The sequence below is a fragment of the Lynx canadensis genome, chromosome B2, assembly GCF_007474595.2.
Source record: "Lynx canadensis isolate LIC74 chromosome B2, mLynCan4.pri.v2, whole genome shotgun sequence".
In the NCBI taxonomy this organism is placed as follows: Eukaryota; Metazoa; Chordata; class Mammalia; order Carnivora; family Felidae; genus Lynx; species Lynx canadensis.
Window position 1 is genome coordinate 75,594,585 of NC_044307.1, and position 20,836 is coordinate 75,615,420.

The 20,836-nt window shown below is 38.2% G+C and overlaps 1 protein-coding gene across 4 annotated transcripts in view; it reads right to left on the minus strand.

Annotated features, from left to right (window-relative positions):
* Positions 1 to 10,578: 10,578 nt before the first annotated feature.
* Positions 10,579 to 20,836, minus strand: part of SNAP91 (synaptosome associated protein 91) — a 147,543-nt gene continuing 137,285 nt past the window's right edge. For all 4 annotated transcript variants that reach the window (XM_030315917.1, XM_030315913.1, XM_030315914.1 and 1 more), the window contains exons 27-30: positions 19,853 to 19,936; positions 18,049 to 18,153; positions 13,959 to 14,061; positions 10,579 to 11,988 (exon numbers count right to left, since the gene is read on the minus strand). In XM_030315917.1, the coding sequence (XP_030171777.1) occupies positions 13,969 to 14,061; positions 18,049 to 18,153; positions 19,853 to 19,936 (282 nt within the window). In that variant the 3' untranslated portion in view covers positions 10,579 to 11,988; positions 13,959 to 13,968. The remainder of the gene's footprint in view (positions 11,989 to 13,958; positions 14,062 to 18,048; positions 18,154 to 19,852; positions 19,937 to 20,836) is intronic.

A 20,836-nucleotide genomic window follows, 5' to 3' on the forward strand; every position in this document is an offset into this window, starting at 1 on the left:
AGAAACTAGTTTTATGTTAGTAAACATTTCCAATTAATTAATGGAAGAATATTATATATATATATATATATATATATATATATATATATATATTCCCCCCCCCCCCCCCCCCAGCTAGAATTGCTCTTTCATTAAAGCCCTAACCATTAGGTTCAAAGATACTTGGGAGATTGGGTCTAATTGATCGTGAAATCTTTTTCTCGTCAGATGAGGTGAGTTATGGATGGATTCACGATTCTTTATTGAGTCACTATTTAACTGAGGGGGGAAACCTCTTAGATGGTTTCCTGTCCTACTCACAAATAAAGCCCAGGGAGGGAACTTCCTTGTCTACTTCTTTCTGTATTTAATAACTGGCAGTTTGATTGACTTAGTTCAACTGTCTAGAGCATAGCGGCCAACTTAACCTGTGATCCAAATCTAGGCTAGTTTGTTTCACTTGCAGGTGAGTTGTTGTCTTAGCTGGGCTGTGGTAACAAAATGCCATAGACTGCGTGGCTTAAACAACAGAAATTTTGCTGGATACCATCTTGCTGTGGACTCACATGACCTCTTCTTTGTGAACAGTCAAGAGAAAATGCAAACGAGCTCTTTGGTGTCTCTTATAAGGATATAATCTCATTATAAGGGCCCCACCTTGATGACCTCACCTAAATCCAATTACCGTGCTAAGACCCCATTTCCAAATACCATGAATTTGGGGTGGGGGAACACTGTCCACAACAGGGGTCCATTCAAAAGCCACAAGTTACAACTTGTGCCAGGCTCAGGAAACCTCACAGACACCAGTCACCACAGGAACTAGGCAAAGGGTATGAGCAGCAGCTCAAGCCAACCAACATCATTCTCACCACTTTCATCATCATCACCTCAAGTGTTCAAACCTGGCACAGAGAAGGTGATCAATACATGCTAAGGAATATCACCAAGTGTACCTTGAGGTTTCCTCTTTCAGGGTATTATTCTGTGCTATGTGACGGTGCTTCAAAAACTGGAGGTATCATGTTAATTGTATATTGCACCAAAGATATAGCTACATATTTAAACAATGGAATGTTTATTTGTAATAATAATTTCATTATTGGAATACTGTAGCATGGCACTTATGGAATCAGATATTTGCCATATTCCCTACTGACTCATGTGCGTGTTTCTGGATAAAAGTGCCTACAAACTGACAGGAGCCAGGCCCCTGTAGTACTCCTTATCCTCTCAATCTCCATGTAAACATTTAATCAGATCATCTCAGCCTCAAAATTTTCCCCCAAAATCTTTTTGCTTTAGTAGTATTTAAAATTTTCAAAAATAAAAAATAAAATAAAATAAAATAAAATAAAATAAAATAAAATAAAATAAAATAAAATTTTCCACAGTGCCTGGGTGGCTCAGTCGGTTGAGCATCTGACTCTTGATTTCAGCTCAGGTCATGATCCCAGGGTCGTGGGATCAAGCCCCACCTTGGGCTTGTGCTGAGAATGGAGCCTACTTAAGATTCTTTCTCTGCCTCCCTCCCCCACTTGCACGCTCTGTCTCTAAAATAAAAATAAAATAAAATAAAAAGCAAATAAATAAAAATTTCCAATAACACCTTAAAATCCATTTACTTTTATCAAGCACTGGGGACAAGCAGACTACCTAGAATACGTTACAATCAACATGATCATATGACCCATTATTGCATTCCAGTGTGGTTTTACCAAACTGAGGCTATTTCTATCTACACTTGTAAATGCTTTACTAACACTTAAACTTGCATTTATGTTATTGAAATCCTCTATCTACTCATAAATGGAAAACGTGTGTATAGTTTCACACATGTGGCATAGATTAAAGGGAATACTTCAGAAACAGCTCAAATAGCTGAATATAGACTTTGGAAACTTCCTCTAGGCTTCTTAGTCTGGTAACCATGCAGTTCCTTACTCTTCTATATATTTTACTCTTAATTTCATCAGTAATTTGTAATATGCCATGCAATTAATATCTGTTTTCTAGAATTTCCTTTGCAGGTAATTTCAAATGTCTAAAATGTCACAAAAAATATTATGTCAAACATGCGTGACATGAATCTGAATAATCTGAACAATAATCTGAACAAATTTGGTAATCTGATTTCTCAAATTACAGTTAGAAGGCAGCTGCCAAGGCAAGTCTATAGCAGTCACAAGAAGGGACAGCCTGACAGAAAGAAGGATGCAGGCAAACTACTAAAGGACTTTTAAAAAAAGGACTACAGAATTATAGTCATGTGGAGCTATTGAGCTTTGGGGAAGTTAGCTATGGGAACACACTGGCCTGTGAAGACATACCAATATATGGCATATTTATAATGATGATTACATGATCAATATTACATTTAGCTATATTCAGAATGAGTTTTGGAAGGCATTACACTGTAGAAAGATTTTTATCCAAAAAGCTTAACACATTTAAAAAAGAATTACAGTCTTGTTTAAAAGAAGAGAAACGTCAGTGGTTTACATAATTGTTTTTATGCTCCAACGAAATTCTAATCTCAAAAGTCAAGAAAAGTATCTTTCCCAAATATTTTATCAACCCCCCAACATCCTTAACTGCTAAAATATTTGTGCACTTTGAATGTTAATGTGTGTTATTGAAAGTTTAGAATCTGTCATACAGCTGTACCCAATTTATGCATGCACGTAGCACTATGACACGTAGATACAGCAACTCTGGTGTAATGGAAAAAATTGTCTACCCACGGTGGACTGCCTTGTATAATGTAAATGTTCAGCAACTATAATGTGCTGACAATTATAATTAGTATTATAAGATTATAGAAATTACCTTCTATAATTGAAAGAAAGAGAGACTGGCATTTCCTAAGAGCAGAGACTAGCAATCATTCATCCTGAAGAGCAAGTGTGAGTGTGTACGAGTTTGTGTGTGTCACATGTGCTAGGAGCCTCTCTGAGTCTGGTACCCCTCCCCCCTTATGTTACTTCGAAGCTTCTAGCTTACTGGGGTTAGCTAACAATGCAATGTTTTTCTAAAAACTGCCCATCAAGGAGTTTACAAACTAGACAAGCAATTCAGAGATTTCCTAAAAGTAATCTTTACAGTACTGAGGTTTCTGGATGGTAAGGAGGAGAAGGGTTCCAAGCACCTTCCCCTTATCAGCCATTTTTTCCCATTGATTGGCAGGAGTCGCGACTTTGCAATTTTTGCTTTACTTAGAATTTAAACTACTGCTAATGACTCAGATACCAGATCACACAACAACATAAATCTCAGGGTATAGGAGAATGTACTAGCACATAGTAGAGAAATATCTGGGAGAACACATGAATATTTTTTCCCCTCAAAACCACTTTAAATGGATCAGCTGTTAGAAAAACTTGCAGCTAACAATAAGATACAACTTCAAATATTTCAAAAATTTTTCTTTGCATTACCTACAAAAATGCTGTTTAGTTTTTCTTTTAAAAATCACTGTGTGCTTGGGAGCGCCTGGGTGGCTCAGTCAGTTAAGGTCTGACTCCTGATTTCTGCTCAGGTCATGATCTCATGGTTCGTGGGGTTGAGCCCTGAGTCAGGCTCTGCACTGATGGTGTGGAGCCTGCTTGGGATTCTCTCTCCTCTCCCTCTCTCTCTCTGCCTCTCTCCCACTCATGCACATGCACTCTCCCCTTCTCTCTCTAAATAAATAAATAAACATTAAAAAAAAAAATCAGTATGGGCTTGGTGCCAAGATTCTACTGCCAAACAAAAGTACCACCTTATCAAGCAATTTCCTAAAGATAAAAGCATGTTATTTTTGAGACAGACCTGAATTTAGTATTTTGCCACCGCACTTGGAACATTTACTTTAAAAGGCTTTCTTTGTGGCCTGGGAAAATAAATGACACTTCTGTACCCACCAAATAGGCAGTCGTGGCACTTCATGTTGACTGGTCCAAGAGTAATGTGGCTCCACGAAAGGATGTCACTGGCCCACAGATGGCAGCATCTCTCTCCTGCACATACCCCCAAATTAAACCTTGGGTTTTGGTGGAAACTACTGTATCATAATGCCATATGGGCCACCTTTTTTTATGACTAGTAACTAAATGTCTCATTTTTTAGACTAGATGAAACAAAACTCTCTTTGTGGCTTTCCTATTTTGAAGTATTTAGACAATTTCTCTTTTGCTGGAATCATCTATAGCTTTTAAATAGAGCCACTCACTGTGATTCCATTGGATTTCTGGTTTTTCAGTGGTTTCCCTTAGCCTAGTGGTTTCCAAGTTTGGCTGCTCATCGGAATACCCGAGGGAATTATTTTAGGAAGCCTGTTTCCAGGGTCTCACCAAGATCTACCCTGGAATCCCCCAGAGTGAGGCCCAGAGATCTAGATTTGATAAATCTCTCCACATACTGATAATGGTCATCTAGGTTTGGGAACCACTCTCACGACCTGTTCCCTAAACCCCCTTCTGCAGCTCTCCTCCTGTGCACAACGATGATGTTTGTCCTTTTCTTGCAGGTTAAACATTTTCTCAGTTTTACCTGCCTTTATATTTTTTCTTGTAAGCTACCTCAAGGACTTTGGTAATGAAAGTGGTGGTAAAACTATCAAATATGTACACAGTATTATTTTCAGTACTTTTATAAAATGGAAATACATTTAGCAAACACACTGTTATAATATTGTTTTATGATGGTAAGAAATGAGTCACATTTGCAAAACTCTTGAACATAGGCGATCATTTTACAATCAGTGATGAAGTCCAATTTTACATATTTCCTGAAAATTAGATACTATATATTTTGTATTTATAATCCATTTTAGGTTAGATCAATTTAATATAATTCAACAAACTTTTATTGAGTCCAATCCTAGACACATGGGATACAGAGTTAAGTCCTATATTCTACCCTTCCTCAAAGAATTCATAACATACTAAGGAAGCCAGATATACATTTAACAAAATAGTGTGGAAAAGGTTTAGTATAAGGAGCTGAAGAAACACATTTGAGAAGGATCAACTCTATCAGAGTAGATAGGATAAAAGAAAGGCTTCTTGGAGGAGGTGATACCTGAGTTGGATTTTGAAGGGTGAGTTGAAGTCTGCCAGCCTATCAGTGGAGAACTTGGGGAGGGCATCCATGGGAGAAGTAGCAGCCTGTACAAAGGCATGGAAGTGTGACACTGCACGGTGTGTTTAGGATACAGTGAGTATTTAAGGATTGTTGGTATAGGAGGTTAGCACCTCCTACTGGTGGGGAATGACAAGAAATGAGGTTTCCAAGCTAGACTTGAAGCCTTGTGGACTTGAATGCAATGCTCCAGAGCTTGGACTTTAACCTTCAGATGACCAGGGACCAATGCAGGTTTTTAAGTTAGACAAATGTGATCAGATGGTAATTTTGGGAGGGAAACCTGGCAGCACCCTTTAGGCTGGATGGAAGTGCGTTTGGGTGGGGATTAGTCTAGAGGAAAGAGCCAGGTGAAGCTGCTAAGGAAGTGGTGGTGGGAATGGCAGGAGAGGGCGACTTGTGAGACATTCTGAGAGCAGGATGCTCAGTACACTTGGCAGCCCACTGAACGGAGGAGAGAATTGAGGGTGTCACGTCACCCAGGTTTCTGCTGTGGAGACTAGGGAGATGGTGAAACCGCCACGTGAGACAGAAAAACTAGGCTTGAGGAGAAAGACAGTGAGTTCACTTTTAGATATGTATGTTTAACACTTTTGTACAGTATTAATCAATACGGTTGATAATAGCCATACGCAAAGAAAGCAATGCCAAAAAAGTTACATAACAAACATATGTGGTTTTTCAGCAAACTACCCTTAGTTAACACATAACCACCTAGTAAGTCATTTAACTATATTTTATTTTGAACCCAAATAGCAACTGCACCTTTGTCTCTGTTCTAAACTAAATGCTCCTTTTAATGTAGCTTTGAAGCCATAATTTTGTTTTCCTCAGAGAAAGGACAGACCTTCTAAAAATTTAGCCCTAAAATTACATCTGACATATCACACACGTGGTCACAACGTCATTTCCTGTTTCCCATAGAGTGCCAAATCCACGTGATCCAAAATAGCAGATACTTAAAAAAATAATTCCAAATTTCCTTGGGACATATTTACAAGGCTTTTCAGGCTGTAAAGTGTAACTTCCTGTTTAGATTTTACAAAGACCATTATAAATTATGAAATTAGTTGACCTACCAAGAGATGTACCCTCCTCTGAGAGAAATGAACCATGGGATGTTTGGGTGTCTGGAGAGGAATCTAGTATTCAAGATGGGGTTAACAGCAGAGAACACAATCACGGAGAGATGACTGTCTCCCCCTCGCCTGGCTGGGAAGGGACCCTTCTAGGTCCTGATCCTTCTGGGTGCTGCAGTCTGCAGGCCTGGGTTCTATCCCAGGCTACAGTCTCTTGCAGCCATAGGCTTTTATTCAAAATTATCTCGCTCCTGCAGCCCTGTGGCTACCTACCTTGCACACAGCATGTCTATTCTGGATATATTTAATTACGATGGCATCTTATCTCCAATCATCCCTAAACATTTCTTCTAGCTTTTTTTAAAAAAATCAAAGTATATTTTTTATTAAACTTCTTCATCTCCAGGTAGAAAGACTTAATCCTATCATAAAGCATTTACCATGTCAGCATCTTTCATTTATGTTCTTAATAAGCATCAGTGGGGATTGGAAACTCTAAGAAGGAGTCTCTAGGAAACAGAGTCGAACTCTGGTGGGTGTTGTGCCCTTCCTGGACACCTTTTCCCAGCTGACACATTCATCCTCCAGCTCTGTGTTAAACTGCAAGTTCTACTTTTATGTATGATAGCCACTTACACTTACCGAATTTTTAAACACATTTAGAATTTCTGGTGACTGTGCTTTATTAAAGAATATTCCTACTATTGACTATTTTTATACTTCTGTCTTTTCTGTCCTTTAGTGTTCTTCTAACTGTAGACAAATGGCAAAGCCTATAGCAAAAATAACAATAACTTTAAAAAGGAACGACAGCAATGTGCATGAAGCACTACTTTGTGTAAAGTATTTTCCATGCATTATCTCATTTAGTAGTATGTACATAGATGGACATTTTCATTCCACAGACAAGAAAACAAAAGTTTAGAGAAGTAAACTAACTTGCCTAAGGTAATAGGGAGTATGAGCAGAGGCTCCCTTCCATGCAGACTGATGCAAAATCCTCATCCCTGCACGAGCCCCAGCATCACCTAAAAAGTAATGCAGGGGTGGTGGAGGTGGGCATTTGAAGAGACACTGAACAAAAAAAAAAAATAGTGGTGGTGGTGGGGTTATTATGTTCCCATGTACATGAAACAATTCAACCTAATAAAACAGAACTAGTAAATTTTATCTCTTTCAAAGATGAGAACAATTCTTTTGATCTAAAGAAGCTGTTTTCAAAATACGGTCAGGGATGCCTGAGGACTAGAGACCCTTCCAAGGGGTCTGTGTGATCAAAATTATAATAATACTGTGAGGTCAAAACTGTTTTCATAAGAATACTAAGTTACTTATTTTCTCACAATTGTGCTCACAGGGAAATTTGCCAATGACTGTCGGACACAGGATACTGCCAGCCACACAGTGAGAGCAGAAGCAGGTGTAAGAATGCAGCTGTCTTCTGTTAAGCCTAACATTAAAGAGATTTGCAAAGATGGCAAAACAATGCCACTCTTCTAAATTTTTTTTGGAATTTTCATAAATATCTTGTGCATATTAACATGCAATGTTTAATATTTTTATTTTTAAATGAATTAAAGACAGTTAAAGTTTCTCAGATTTCTTTTTTTTAATGTTTATTTATTTTCAGAGAGAGAGAGTGTGAGCTAGGGGAGGGGAAGAGAGAGAGGGAGAGAGAATCCCAAGCAGGCTCAACATTAAGAGAACAGAGCCCAACACAGGGATCAATCCCACAGACTGCGAGATCATGACCTGAGCCGAAATCAAGAGTCAGATGCTTAACTGACTGAACCACCCAGGCACCCCTCTCAGTTTTAATTATAACAAAGTAGGCATCGACAGATAATAACCCATATAACCAAAAGCTTTTTGAGGTCCTCAATAAGAAGTGCAAAGGTGTAGAATGAAACCAGAGTCTGAAAACCCCTTGTCTATAAATCAGTTATAGAGTATGTATTATAGAGTCAATTATAGGATACCTTTATCCTGCAGAATTATTTGAACATGCATACATGGAAATGAATTCAGATGTATCAGCATAGCAGCTCTGAGAGTTTAGCTAAGGGTAGTTACCGTATCACTAAATCACAAACATAGCTCCCGCATGTTTCCACTTCACAGAAGGGATCTGAATAACATGTGCAGTAGTGACATGTTCTCTCAGCAAGGCTATGAGAAACTAAAATTTTCTTACAGTCCAAAAGGGTGAACAATAAACTACCACAAAATCTGGTGCCTTGAAAATATACACCAATGTGACTTCGCAACTAACACAGATTTTTATTTTCAACCTATACTTCCACACGAGAAACACCATGATAATCACTGATGCGAGAGCATGCCCCTTTTCCACCAACTAAAATTTGGGGATAGATTAAAGGTGTCTACTCTAAGACAGAAGGAGGCCTTCACACAATTTATCTTTCTGTGAATTGAGTTTCCATTTCTCTTTTTACGTGCACTCCTTTCCTTCTCTTGCAAACCCCATGATGCTTCCTAAAAAGTCTTTGGTTTTTATTCTCTTTTTTAAAGTACAATAGATAATATAAAAGAGAACAAAGGAGATACGTTGACATGGACAGAACCACTTGCAATCATTATACCATATAATAAGTGGTTCAAGTCTTCAACTGGATGGGTTTTTAATTGACATCAGTTCTTCTATTAAAATGAGCTGACAGAGAGCTATTAAAACTCTGTAAACATTTGACAATGTGCTATAGGAGAGTTACTCTTCAGTAATTAGAAATATGATATCATCCCAGCAATATCCAGGTAAAGCAGGACACCTCTAAGAACTAATATATTTATATCCATCCCACAGACACTTACCCAGTGCCTACTGAAGTGCTACTTCCTGAGGATATGAACAGGAGACCTTTCCTGCCTCTGAGGCTCACAATCAACCAGAGCAGATGCCACGGTCACAGATGATTATAACACAATATGTTAAGTGCCGTAAAGGCTGATGAAAGCTGTGCTCTGAGAAGAGCAGGGTGGGGGGCCATGACGGACAAGTGGGATTTCGCTGCACTGCTGGAGTTGGTGAGGGCCCTGGGTGAGCCAGCAAGGTGCCTGGTGTCCCCCTGCCTCAGGAGTGGTGTGGTTATGTGGAGAACAGTGTGCATGTGCCCATATACTGATGCATACAGGGGCTGGGGATTGAGGCAGAAGTGAGGCTAGAAAGGCATGCTCACCGTGTAGAAAACATCATGGGTAAACTGGACCCAGGCTGAAAATTATCCAGAGAGATTCATTTTTTAAGTACCCAGAGGACCTCATTTCAGCATTTCATCTATATGACAATTCTTCAAGGACCACCAAAAACCTCACTGCAGCAAGGTTCGAGGGAATGATTTAAAAATAATGTTCTTGCAGCTTGACCTGTTAAGAATTTATACCACATGGGCCATTCAATGAAGAGAAAAAGCTTATTAAAAAATACAATATTAGGGGCACCTGGGTGGCTCAGTCAGTTAAGCGTCCGACTTTAGCTCAGATCATCATCTTGCGGTTTGTGGGTTTGAGCCCCGTGTTGGGCTCTGTGCTGACAGCTTAGAGCCTGGAGCCTGCTTCGGATTCTGTGTCTCCCTCTCTCTCTGCTCCTCCTCCGCTCTCACTCTCTCTTTCTCTCTCAAAAATAAATCATTAAAAAAACTAAAAAAAAAAAAAAAAACAGTATTAAACTTAAAACTATTTAAAGACTAAAACATATTTGTGTCACAATATGCTTACAGAGTAATATATGACCAAAATGTAATCTACAAAAATCATATTACATAATCAGATACTAGCTTCTGAAAGTTAGTTCTCAAGATACAAATTGTAGTTAACTAAGAGAAAGAGTTTTAGAAATAAGAATATGGTTCTAGCTGAGAAATACTTCTATTTGAGATTGGACTACTTTTTGAGTTATTGTTACAATCTAGTTATAGGTATAAACTATAATAATAATATATAATATAATATAATATAATATAATATAATATAATATAATATAATATAATTGGCTGATCTAGATTTTTGTGTCTGAGTGCATGCACATACAAATGTGTGTGTGTAAACTATAATCTAAAGTCTTATTATTCTTCAACTTCCATGGATAATTCTCACCAAACTATTAGAAGAGTTGCATAATTTAAAAAATAGTTCATCCTCTTCTTTTTTGAAATATGGAATTCAGTTTATTTGGCAGCATCCATGGAGTCTCAAGTTTAGCAACAGCTGATAATAATGTTTTTTTTCTGGTTTTTGACTTATTGTAAAATAATCACAACTATGTTGGCATGGCCAGCATTTCTCACTGTGAATGTTTTTAAGTGTTCAATATTTGTATATGCTGTGTGTCATCTGAAGCAGATGTTTTCTCTAAAAAATAATCAAAAAGAGAAAGATTATGTTTGCATTTTCTTTGTTCAAGGTGTTTATTGCATCTCAGAGGGCGTACATGCACTGGGTTTTTAAACTGAAATAGAAAGAAATGCCATTTTGAAATTGGTTTTAGGTAATTTTTCCCCATTACAGTGTATGTTATCCCCACAGTAAATTCAGATACAACCACTTTTAAATGGTACCATACATCTATTAAATAATTTGAAAAATAGGCAAACACCTTTCCAACCCAGTATGCTTTTACAAAGAGCTGCCAAGCCACTAGCAACACTGATCAACAGTGACCTCATTTATGCATCAAAATCTTAAGCCAAGCCATCAGCACATACAGTATGACAACAAATTAAAAATTAAAGAATACAATATGTACAGTAAAGGATACAATTCTCTGAATTAGTTTAAATTCTAATCACAATGGTACAACGAAACCTACTTTGAGCTCAGTTGAGGGATGGAAGAACACTAGTCTACAGAACACACAAAGAAATACTAAATTAACAGATGTACATAAAACCCACAATAAAATAAAAATATTTGCAGTAATCTTTAAATTACAGATATACCTCGGGGTGCCTTCATAATCATCTGAATAGCACATCTCTAATTTCATTTTCACGGACGTGATAGAAACAGACTCTTTACTTTTCAGTGCATTTAATCAAGAATGAATAAATAGGTCAATTTAGATGCAAAACCTGTCAAATATAATCAAAATATACATTTTAATATAGCAGTGATTACATATGGAATTCTTTCCATATGATTTTTTCATTCTTGATAAGGTAGGTTCAAGGAGAAGTATTTATTATGGACGTTAACCCTTATATTTTTTAAAACAAAATTTCTTAACATATACAGTGCCACAAAAATAAACATTTCTCACAACAGTTGAAGTTCCTGTGATTGGAAAAATGTACTCCACACCGAAAAAGTTTTGTATATTTAAGAGTGTTTTCCTTACTATTTGATATTATCACACTATGTTTGTAACAGAGATACAGAGAAAAAGAGAATTCATGGGGAGAGTTTAGGTTTGTCCAAAAGTCATATATACATTGAAACCTTCAAAAACACAGACACATCTTTCCAAACGGCTCACCACACAACAGCTGCGTCATCCGTCCATGGGCGAGGTCCAGAAAAGCACTAAAGGCATCAGGAACATCCATTCATTGTTTTTACATCGTACAACACACAAATAACCCAAATACACTACAATTTTGAGAGTAGGGATAACAGCTAAGGTAGTACACATTCCTAATGTTCACTTTCACAGCTGTGCTACACATTTTGGAAGAGAAGTTACGAGTAAGCATTGGGTTTGGTACTGGTGGCTCACTTTGAAACTCTGAGCATCAATTTTATTTGAAGTCTCCAAACTCATTATTTTTTTCCTATTCAGTCACAAAAATTGCAGCTGTAAAGATAAAAAGTACTTGAGTTAGAAACAATATTACACACTCCTCAAACATACTACCTCCCTTTCAATTTTTATTTCACAGTTACTATGAAAAATCTTCATGCAAAATGTTTCTGTATAACAAATTCACACTTATATACCTTTCACAATTCTTTGCTTAAAGTTTTAGCAAGGAAGAAAATTTTTTTAAAAACTTTTAATGTATAGTTTCATTTTAGATAAAAATAGCAAAATTTTGAGATGTGGATACTTATTAGAAATCTTAGTAGTGAGACATCTGCTATTAAGAACAGTTCACCTTTAAAACAGGGCAGAAGGGGGGAAAAGGAATGGCAGTCGTTTTCATTATTTTTTGCTTCTTTTCAGTTATGGTGTTCACTGAGTCACTAAACAGTTGAACAAGTAACAGAATAGAGGAGGGAGATTTCCATGGCGACTCAGTGCCTTTGCGAATACCACTTCCCCCTTTACTCTGGCCAGTCTGTGTTTAACCAGTCACCTCTGCCAGGAAATCTTCCTGGGGTGAAGCCTTAATCACATGGGTAACTCTTTTTCATAAATTAGTCTGTGTCTGTCTCCCTTGTGACTGTGAACCTTTGGGCTCGGGGCTGTCTCAAGCATCTCTGTCTCAGGTGCTCATCAGAGTTCTGGGCATATGATGAGAGTGATATTTACTGAATGAGAGGTGGATAAAAGGCTGCTCCCTGCAGTATCCTTGGTAGGTCCTGAAACTTTAATGGCTAAGAAGTGCTCATTGTCTCATTTATGCCTACACTAGCCCAGTCCAACCAAAAGTGGAAAAGTTAGGCACAAGGAGAAATTACTTGGCTGAGATGTCAAGGCCTTAAAATGATAAAACTTACTAACTTTATATAAGAAAAAAACATCAAGTAGGAATCCAAAAAAATATCCACTAAAAATATTAGTAGGCATTAGAGAAAGTTTAAATATACATATGTATATGTATGTATGTGTACATATGTGTGTGTGTGTATATACATATATATATACACACACATATATATATATATATATACATATACATATGTGTGTGTGTGTGTACACACACACACACACACACACACACACAAAATAAAAATTACATTGGACAATGGCCCAAAAGTGTTGACACTCTTACTCTTCCTCTAGTGTGTGACCTTGGGCAAATCACTCAATGTCAATGATCAGTTCCTTCAGCTGTGCAATGGAGACAAAAAGCATCTGGCTAGTTTATTCCATAGGATTTAATTTCTCACAAAGATGACCAGAGGAGTTCATGATTAGGAAGTGGATATGAAAAGTACTGTGCAAAAAAAAGCAGCATTATTACTGTTTATCCACTTTCTGCAAGTATTTGTTGAGAATCTACCCACTGTGTTAGGTTTGGGGTTACTAGTAAACACTTTTCCTTTACTGGTTTCCTTCCATAAGTCCATTAATCATCACTGCATAAATTATACTAGAAATTTAAAACTACAGCATTAGAAATTTAAAATTCTGCTTGAATGCAGAAATGCAAAGGGTAATAATCTAGGCTTTATTTGATAGGCCAAAAAAGTATAAACAAATACAAAATACAATTTTGTAGTCAAGTATATTCTTAGATGATTTCTAAATGCAATATTATAAATGTTAGCTTTTTATAAATTCCAATCATCAGGTAGTAAAGTGGTAATTTTTTAATTTACCAAGTAGCTCAGGTAACTTTTTGCTTTATCAGTAAAATTTTTGTGCTTTTCAGGACAACTTGGAGGCTTTTCTCTCTCTTAGTTTTATAAATTAAGATTTAAAAAAAAATACTGATAATTCATTAATGGCTTTTAATACTGACTTAATAAGTATAAACACTCAAATTATTACTCTATACATGTATTCAAAGCACAGAGGTACAAATATCATACCTGAAATAGCTAAGCACTGCATAGGTCATTATTGCAAGCCCACAGGAAAAGCTCAATATTAGATACCTTAAATTGTTTACAAGAAATCCTTGATGTTAAGATCCGCTAATGGGTCCTTTGCTGGAGGTTTCTTGGGACTCTGAGTGGCAGGTGTAGGGCTTGGAGAAAGCTAATGGGGAAAAGCCAGCCCAAGATAGCAGAAAGAGAAATCAAACAGAGAGACAGGTAAGCATTAGGCAGAGCACATACCACAGAAACCAAACATGCAGAAGATCAGATGGCTAAAGGTTTATAAAATCTACTTTGTTCTACTCAGCCACAGTGTTGTGTTTAATTTTGGATTCATAAAGTACATTTCAAATGATATTTGGCTTTCTCAAAATTCTCTGACAGCAGATTTTGCCCAAGTAGTATTTGAGGACTCAGGCAGAACAATATGGGTAAGAGTTAGGGAAGACATGGAAAACTAGTCACATACAGATATTATGAATATGGAGTAAAAAAACACAACAATCAATTGCTCTATACAAAATCATTTTTACTTTGAGTTATCAGTACCACTAAGCTAATAAAGGAATTTTAATAACTTTTCCTTACAGTGAGAATGAGTTTGAAGGAAAAATTGAAAGGAAATAATTTGCAGAAAGTCACTTAAGAAATTACTTTAAATTATTAGCTAGGTATCCCAGAATTTCATACAAAGCATTTTAAATGAAAACAAGTTTGGGGGCACTGTCTGTTTCAGATGGGCAGAGTTTCCCAGTTATGAATGTCAGTAAATTGTATTGCCTGTCCGGCTCACAGACAGGGCTAATTACTAAATGCCATAGGATAAAATCATATTGTACTGTTAGCAAAAGCAACAAAGAATGAACTTACCTTGATTCTCTTTAATTAACACCCATATTATTTCATTACGTGACAGAAATAAGCTTTGGAAGCAGGCTTTTGCAGGAGTGTTAGGGTATGAGGCCTTGGAAAAGGTCACGTAATCTATATAGGGTAATAATTTACATGGATCCTTAGAGTCTAATTATTCTCCTACCCTGTAACAGGATAGAAATCTCTGATTGTGGGGTAGCGATATATGTTTTCATTGGTTCAATAAATAGAGCTCCAGAAGTAAGGATTTTTAGATTTGTTCCCACGTCTAGAAACTATTGAGTGACCGGTAGTACCTATCAGTCAAATTTCCTTTTTGAAAAGCAGGAATCCTACTTCACAGGAAGATCAGGAAGAAAATAAATGCAAGTGTTGAAGCTGTTCGGAAGGTAAGAAACTCAAGAGTTGGTTCATCATGAATAATTTGGTTAGATGACATCATCATGATACCAACCAAATGAGATAGAGTGGAACAGTCCAGGTGTCAGTAATGAAAAACTGTTTTGTTTTCTGAAGTTACAAAATCATATTTTACTATCTAGTATAATCATCTCTGATGCTTCTCTGATATGGGAAATACAATCGAAAACTTTTATTAAAATGGCATACTGTTTCCTAAATCACTATAAATTCAATTAAATGATTAAAACACGATTTTCATCATGCCATCTAGTTTTCATTTTCATTCTTTGAGTTAAGTAAATGAACTGATGCTATGTAACACTGGCATTATGCAAGAAAAACAACTACTTAAATAATATTATGTTAATTTATTTCTAAAGCTTTCAGCACACTAAATACAATAAGATTTTAAAAGCCTCAATAATAATTCTTCCAAGTAATAAAAATAGAAATGTCCTGCCTTTTCTCAAAAAAGTGGTAGTCATGGGTATATTCAACCATCACGAAAACATTCATAATAAATCAGGTCCTTCCTACAATTTAAATATATCTAGATTAAATTAAACCCCAACTATTACCCCCAGAACCTTCCTCACTCCCTTCAGAAACCACATGAGGTAGGGTCCATTTGTCTCAGAGCAGGGTAGAAAATTTCTCAGGAAGCCAGTATTTTGAGTATGGCCTTGAAGGCTAGGGTTTCTCACATTCTAAATTTATCTCTTGGAACACCCATCATTCTCTCTTCTGGTCACTGTGGCTTTTGAGGGGTTAAAGAAGCTGAAAGTAAAATTTGGGAATGGGTAGGGAGGATGGATTTTAGAGACGATGAAAGGAAGCCAAAGAGATTAAAGTATTCTCAGAAAGTTCAAAGTAGGTATCCGAAGGATAACACAATATAAACACCATTTGGTAAGTTAAAAACATTATAGAAGTGAAACCATTTGCCGATACCATTACATTGTATTTGAGCTATTTGTTTTGCTTTGCTCAGCATGGTGCTAGTAAAGTCATACTTGGTGTTTTGACTCCATCCATGTCAGTTTCTCATGGTGAAAGCCTCTTTGGTTCTACATATACCCTCACCTTGGCCAGGACATTTATAAGAGGAATCAAGAACTGGTTACTCATCAGCATGACTATCACTATTAGCAAAACAATTCAGCAAAGTGTACATGCCTTAGCATCTTTGTAAGCGAAGGTAGCACTTTGTGTAGTAAGAAATAGGGCCTCATCTAAAGAGGGGTTTGTCGTTTGTCCTGAATCCTGGTAGGTAACCCTTAAACCTATGGAATTTCCTGAGTGATAGGAATGTCTTTGTCATTCAGGGTGGACAAAGGTTCTTGGAACCACACCTGACAGTCGATGCTAGTAAGAGGACTCAGGGTGGGGACTGGCCACACCAGAAATACCAGTATGATTACAGTGTTGGCTCTTGGGGCTACATGATATCAGCCTGACTTTCAGTGAGGTCAGGGCGGGGGGAGGGGGGGGTTGGAGATTAAGTTCAACCACAGAGACAAGAATTCAGTCATTCCTATATACGGAAACTTCAATACAAAGGCAGCACGCGTCCCCAGGTGCAGGGGAGCTTCCTGGGTTGGCGATACTGCATGTATATTGTTATACTCGGATGAGTAACACACTCTGGAGGGCAAAGACGCTTCATGCTTGGGACCTTCCCAGTTCCAGATTTCACCCTGCACATCTTTTCTTTTGGCTACATCTAATTTGTATACTTTCACTATAATAAAACTGCAACACATTTCATGCTTTCCTGAGTTCTGTGTGTTATTCTAGGAAATTGTCTGAGAACCTTCAAATTTGTAGGCAGCTGGTCTGAAGTGAGAGGGTAGCCCTTGGGACTCTCAAACTTGTGGCTGGTGTCTGAAGTGAGGGCAGCCTTGTATTTGATAGGAGAAGATAGGATTCAGTAGGCAGAGAGGGAAAGATTAGGACCTGAAGTCCCTGGGTGGAGGAAAACACCTATTTTGGAACAATGCGGGGAGCAAAACCCCTCAGGCTTAAGGTTTTTCTTAAGAATGTAACAGACCCCACCTACTCCCCGCCTCAGGTTTTCCTTCAGGAATTGAACAAAACACCTAGGTATGGCCAGAGACCACCCACATGCAATGGAAACGAGCCAATCAGGAATGGACAACCCAGCACCTAGAGCTACCAAGCCAATAAGGGTAGAACCTAGGAACAAGGGGGAAGGGAAGGGAGGGCTGACCAGAACCTTATAAAACAAGGACCCTCACCTATAGTCCTCGGGCGTTCAGTTTCAAATGTCCACTCTCTGTAAAGAGAGCTTTCCTACTATTCTTCCTTTCTGATCTTATACTCTAGTAAACTTTTGCCTGCTACTCATTTTGTGTCCACCTCTTCATTCTTCAAAGTGGCCAGACAACGAATCCCGGGTATTGTGGTAAAAAATCCTGCAACAGTAGGGGCTGCTCCCCTGGACTCTGCAGTTTGGCAAACTTGTTGTCGTTAGTATCACAACGCCTGGGCAAACCTGGTGGTCTGGAGGACTGCGGTCCCTATCCCTGAGTTTACCTAACTCTGGAAACACATAATAAAACTACGAATCCGAAGTACTCATTTTTACAGAATAAATGCTCAGATACTTTAAATGTCTAGCTGTTCTCAGGAATTATTCCGAATTAAGTAGGAGAGGAATGGAGGGACTTAGGATAGGAAGTTACTTCTATTCATTTTTCTCACACTATTGCTAATCTGTCTTTCATGTTCCCCTAACTTCTGAAGCAACAGATATAAGGATTATATCAGGTAAAAGATTAAAGAGTCTGCCACATGGCAGTTTTATACTCACACATTAATGTCATTATTTTGAGGACATTAAAAAACCGACCTGTGTGCCAGGTACAGCTGCAGCTCCAAAGGGTGGCCTCATCATGGGCTGTGCAAACATCACTGGCTGCTGAGGCATCATGGGCATGCCAGTCCCAGCCGGAGGCTGAAAAGGAAGAGTGGTTCACACCCTAAGTGGAATCCACTATGGTCATATGATGGGGAAAAGATAGGATAAAATAGGCAGAGAGGGGAATGTTAGGACTTGAGGTCCCTGGGTGGGGAAAAACACCTATTTTGGAAGAATGTGGGGAGCACCTGACCACAGCAAACCCCCCATCAGGCAGAAGGTTCCTCTTAAGCATGTAGCGGACACCACCTACTCCCGTCAGGTTTCCTTCAGGAATTTGACAAAAGACATAACTAAAAATAAGTAGTAGACCATAAAACATACGACCCACCAGGAGTGGTATGGCTGCAGACCACCCCTCATACAGTGGAAATGACCCAATCAAAAAGGAATGACCAGGCATTTAGAGTTACCAGCCAATAAGGGCAGGACCTGAGAAGAAACAAGGGGGAAGGAAAGGGGCCAAGCAAAACCCTATAAAAACAAAGCCCTTGGCCCACAGTCTGCGGGCATTCACTTTCGAATGCTCCCTCTCTGTAAAGAGAGCTTTCATACTGTTCTTACTTTCTGATTTTACACTCTTCCAAACTCTTGCCTGCTGTTCATTTTACTCTGTGCCTTCATTCTTTGGAAGAGTGAGACAGCGACCTCCAGGTATTGAGGTAAAGAATCTTGTAACAGTAGTGCCTGACGTTTATGTTTTTAATATGTTTCTGAAAATTTTTGAGGAATGCAGGTCTGTGAGAAAGTATAACTTGTAATTTTGAACAATGGGTGCCATAAGGCTGGCAGACGGCAGAGAATCACTGAGGTGCGGTGGAAGTCTGGCTGGCCACAGGGCATCCTTATCCCAACCAGGCTTTGTTGGTGATTATTTGTCTGCTGTAAGCATAATTCTTAAGAGATAAAGAATTGTTGATCAACTGTGTTGATTTATGGATCATAGTCCTAATATTTACTAGTGATAAAAGTGGTAAGTGAAAAGTGCTAGTATAGTGATTAAGAGTTTTGATAACTGAGCTAACAATATGTTTGGTAAGTATTATTTCAAAAATGACATAACTATATACCATAGAAATTATCTTGATATAAGAACTTATTTTAAATATAAATATATTTTGTTTGAGAGAGAGAGAGAGGGAGAGAGAGAGTGTGAATGGGGGAGAAGGGTGGGGGGGCGGGAGAGGGGGAGAGGGAGAGAGAGAGAGAGAGAGGGAGAGAGAGAGGGAGAGAAAGAGATACGACTGAGCGTGACCTGCTGGAAGTGCGGCGGTCGGAGAGGGAGGCTTTGGTCTCTCTTCGCCTCATAGCGCTTCGGAGGAGAGTGCGGGTTCCTTTTCCTTTGCTTGTCGTGTCGACGGCCTCTCCTACGCCGCTCTACGATGCGCTAAGAGAGAGAGAGAGAGAGAATATCTTAAGCAGGTTCCACACTCAGTGCAGAGACCAATGTGGGGCTCGATCCCACAACCTTGGGACCATGACCTGAGCAGAAAACCATGGGTTGGATGCTCAAGTGACCAAGCCACCCAGGCACCCCAATTTTAAATATTTTCTAGCTGACTTTGTCATGTCATGTGTAGCCTTCCTAATGTTTAAAGCAGATGACTTAATTTTTTGAGTTTTACTTTACTGTATTCAGGGAAGAATTATATTCTGTAGTAGTATTTGTTAATACAGGATTTGGCAAAGGCCTCAAAAATGTCAATTACAATTTTTAGCACAAGTCGCCACTCACCATTCCAAATCCTGCTCCAGGCTGTCCAACAGATGCGGCCCCGGCAACAGGAGGAACCGAACTGGTAGGAGGTACAGCTCCTTGCTACCAAAAAAAATCACACACACACACACACACACACACACACACACACACACACCACCACCACCACCAACAACAACAATAAAATGACAAACAAAAAGAACCAACATAATTTGATTTTAAAATGACAGAATATAATTTTAAAATACATGCCCCTTTAAATATGTGTGGGTATGTAAAGAAATATCCCATTTTAGTTTTACATTAAAAAAAATGGCTCTAGCACCATGCTAATGATATGAACAAGGTTACTAACTTGATGTTCACTGTTGTCTTATTTGGGCTCACTGGTTTAAAGCCTACTCACAGCATTGGCCTTCCTCTCTTCCTCCTCTTACAATTCTCTTCCACTCTCACTGTAAGTTGAGTTTCTCTAAGCATGTCTTTTCCTATCATTATATCCTCCTACAGGTGCTGGGTTAGACATTTGAAAAACATGTCTTCATTTACATATCAATGCTTGGTTTCCATTGCCCACCCCCCGCCCCCCATTTTTAGATTCTTTTCTGTGTTATACTTCTCTCTGAATTTTGATGGCTCTACATTTGCTCACGGGCCAAAATTAAATCCAAGTTTTAGGAAGCATTTAGAAGACTGCACATTACATAATAAAGCACAAATATCCCATTTCAGATACAGGTCTGACAGCTTTTAGTTATACAACAAATCTCCTAATATTTCCCTTATGTTTAAAACTAACCCTACTGCAATCCCTTAAATTGAACTCAACTATTAGAGCAAAATCCTAATTAAAAAAGAAAATAGTGATGTCAGCAAAAATGGTGAAGTAAGGAACTCTGAAAGTCTCCCCAATCTATAAAATAGGTAGAAAAACAGGCAAAACCTATTAGAACCAACTATTTTAAAACTCTGAAAACTAACCAAAAGCTTGCAGTAATCAAG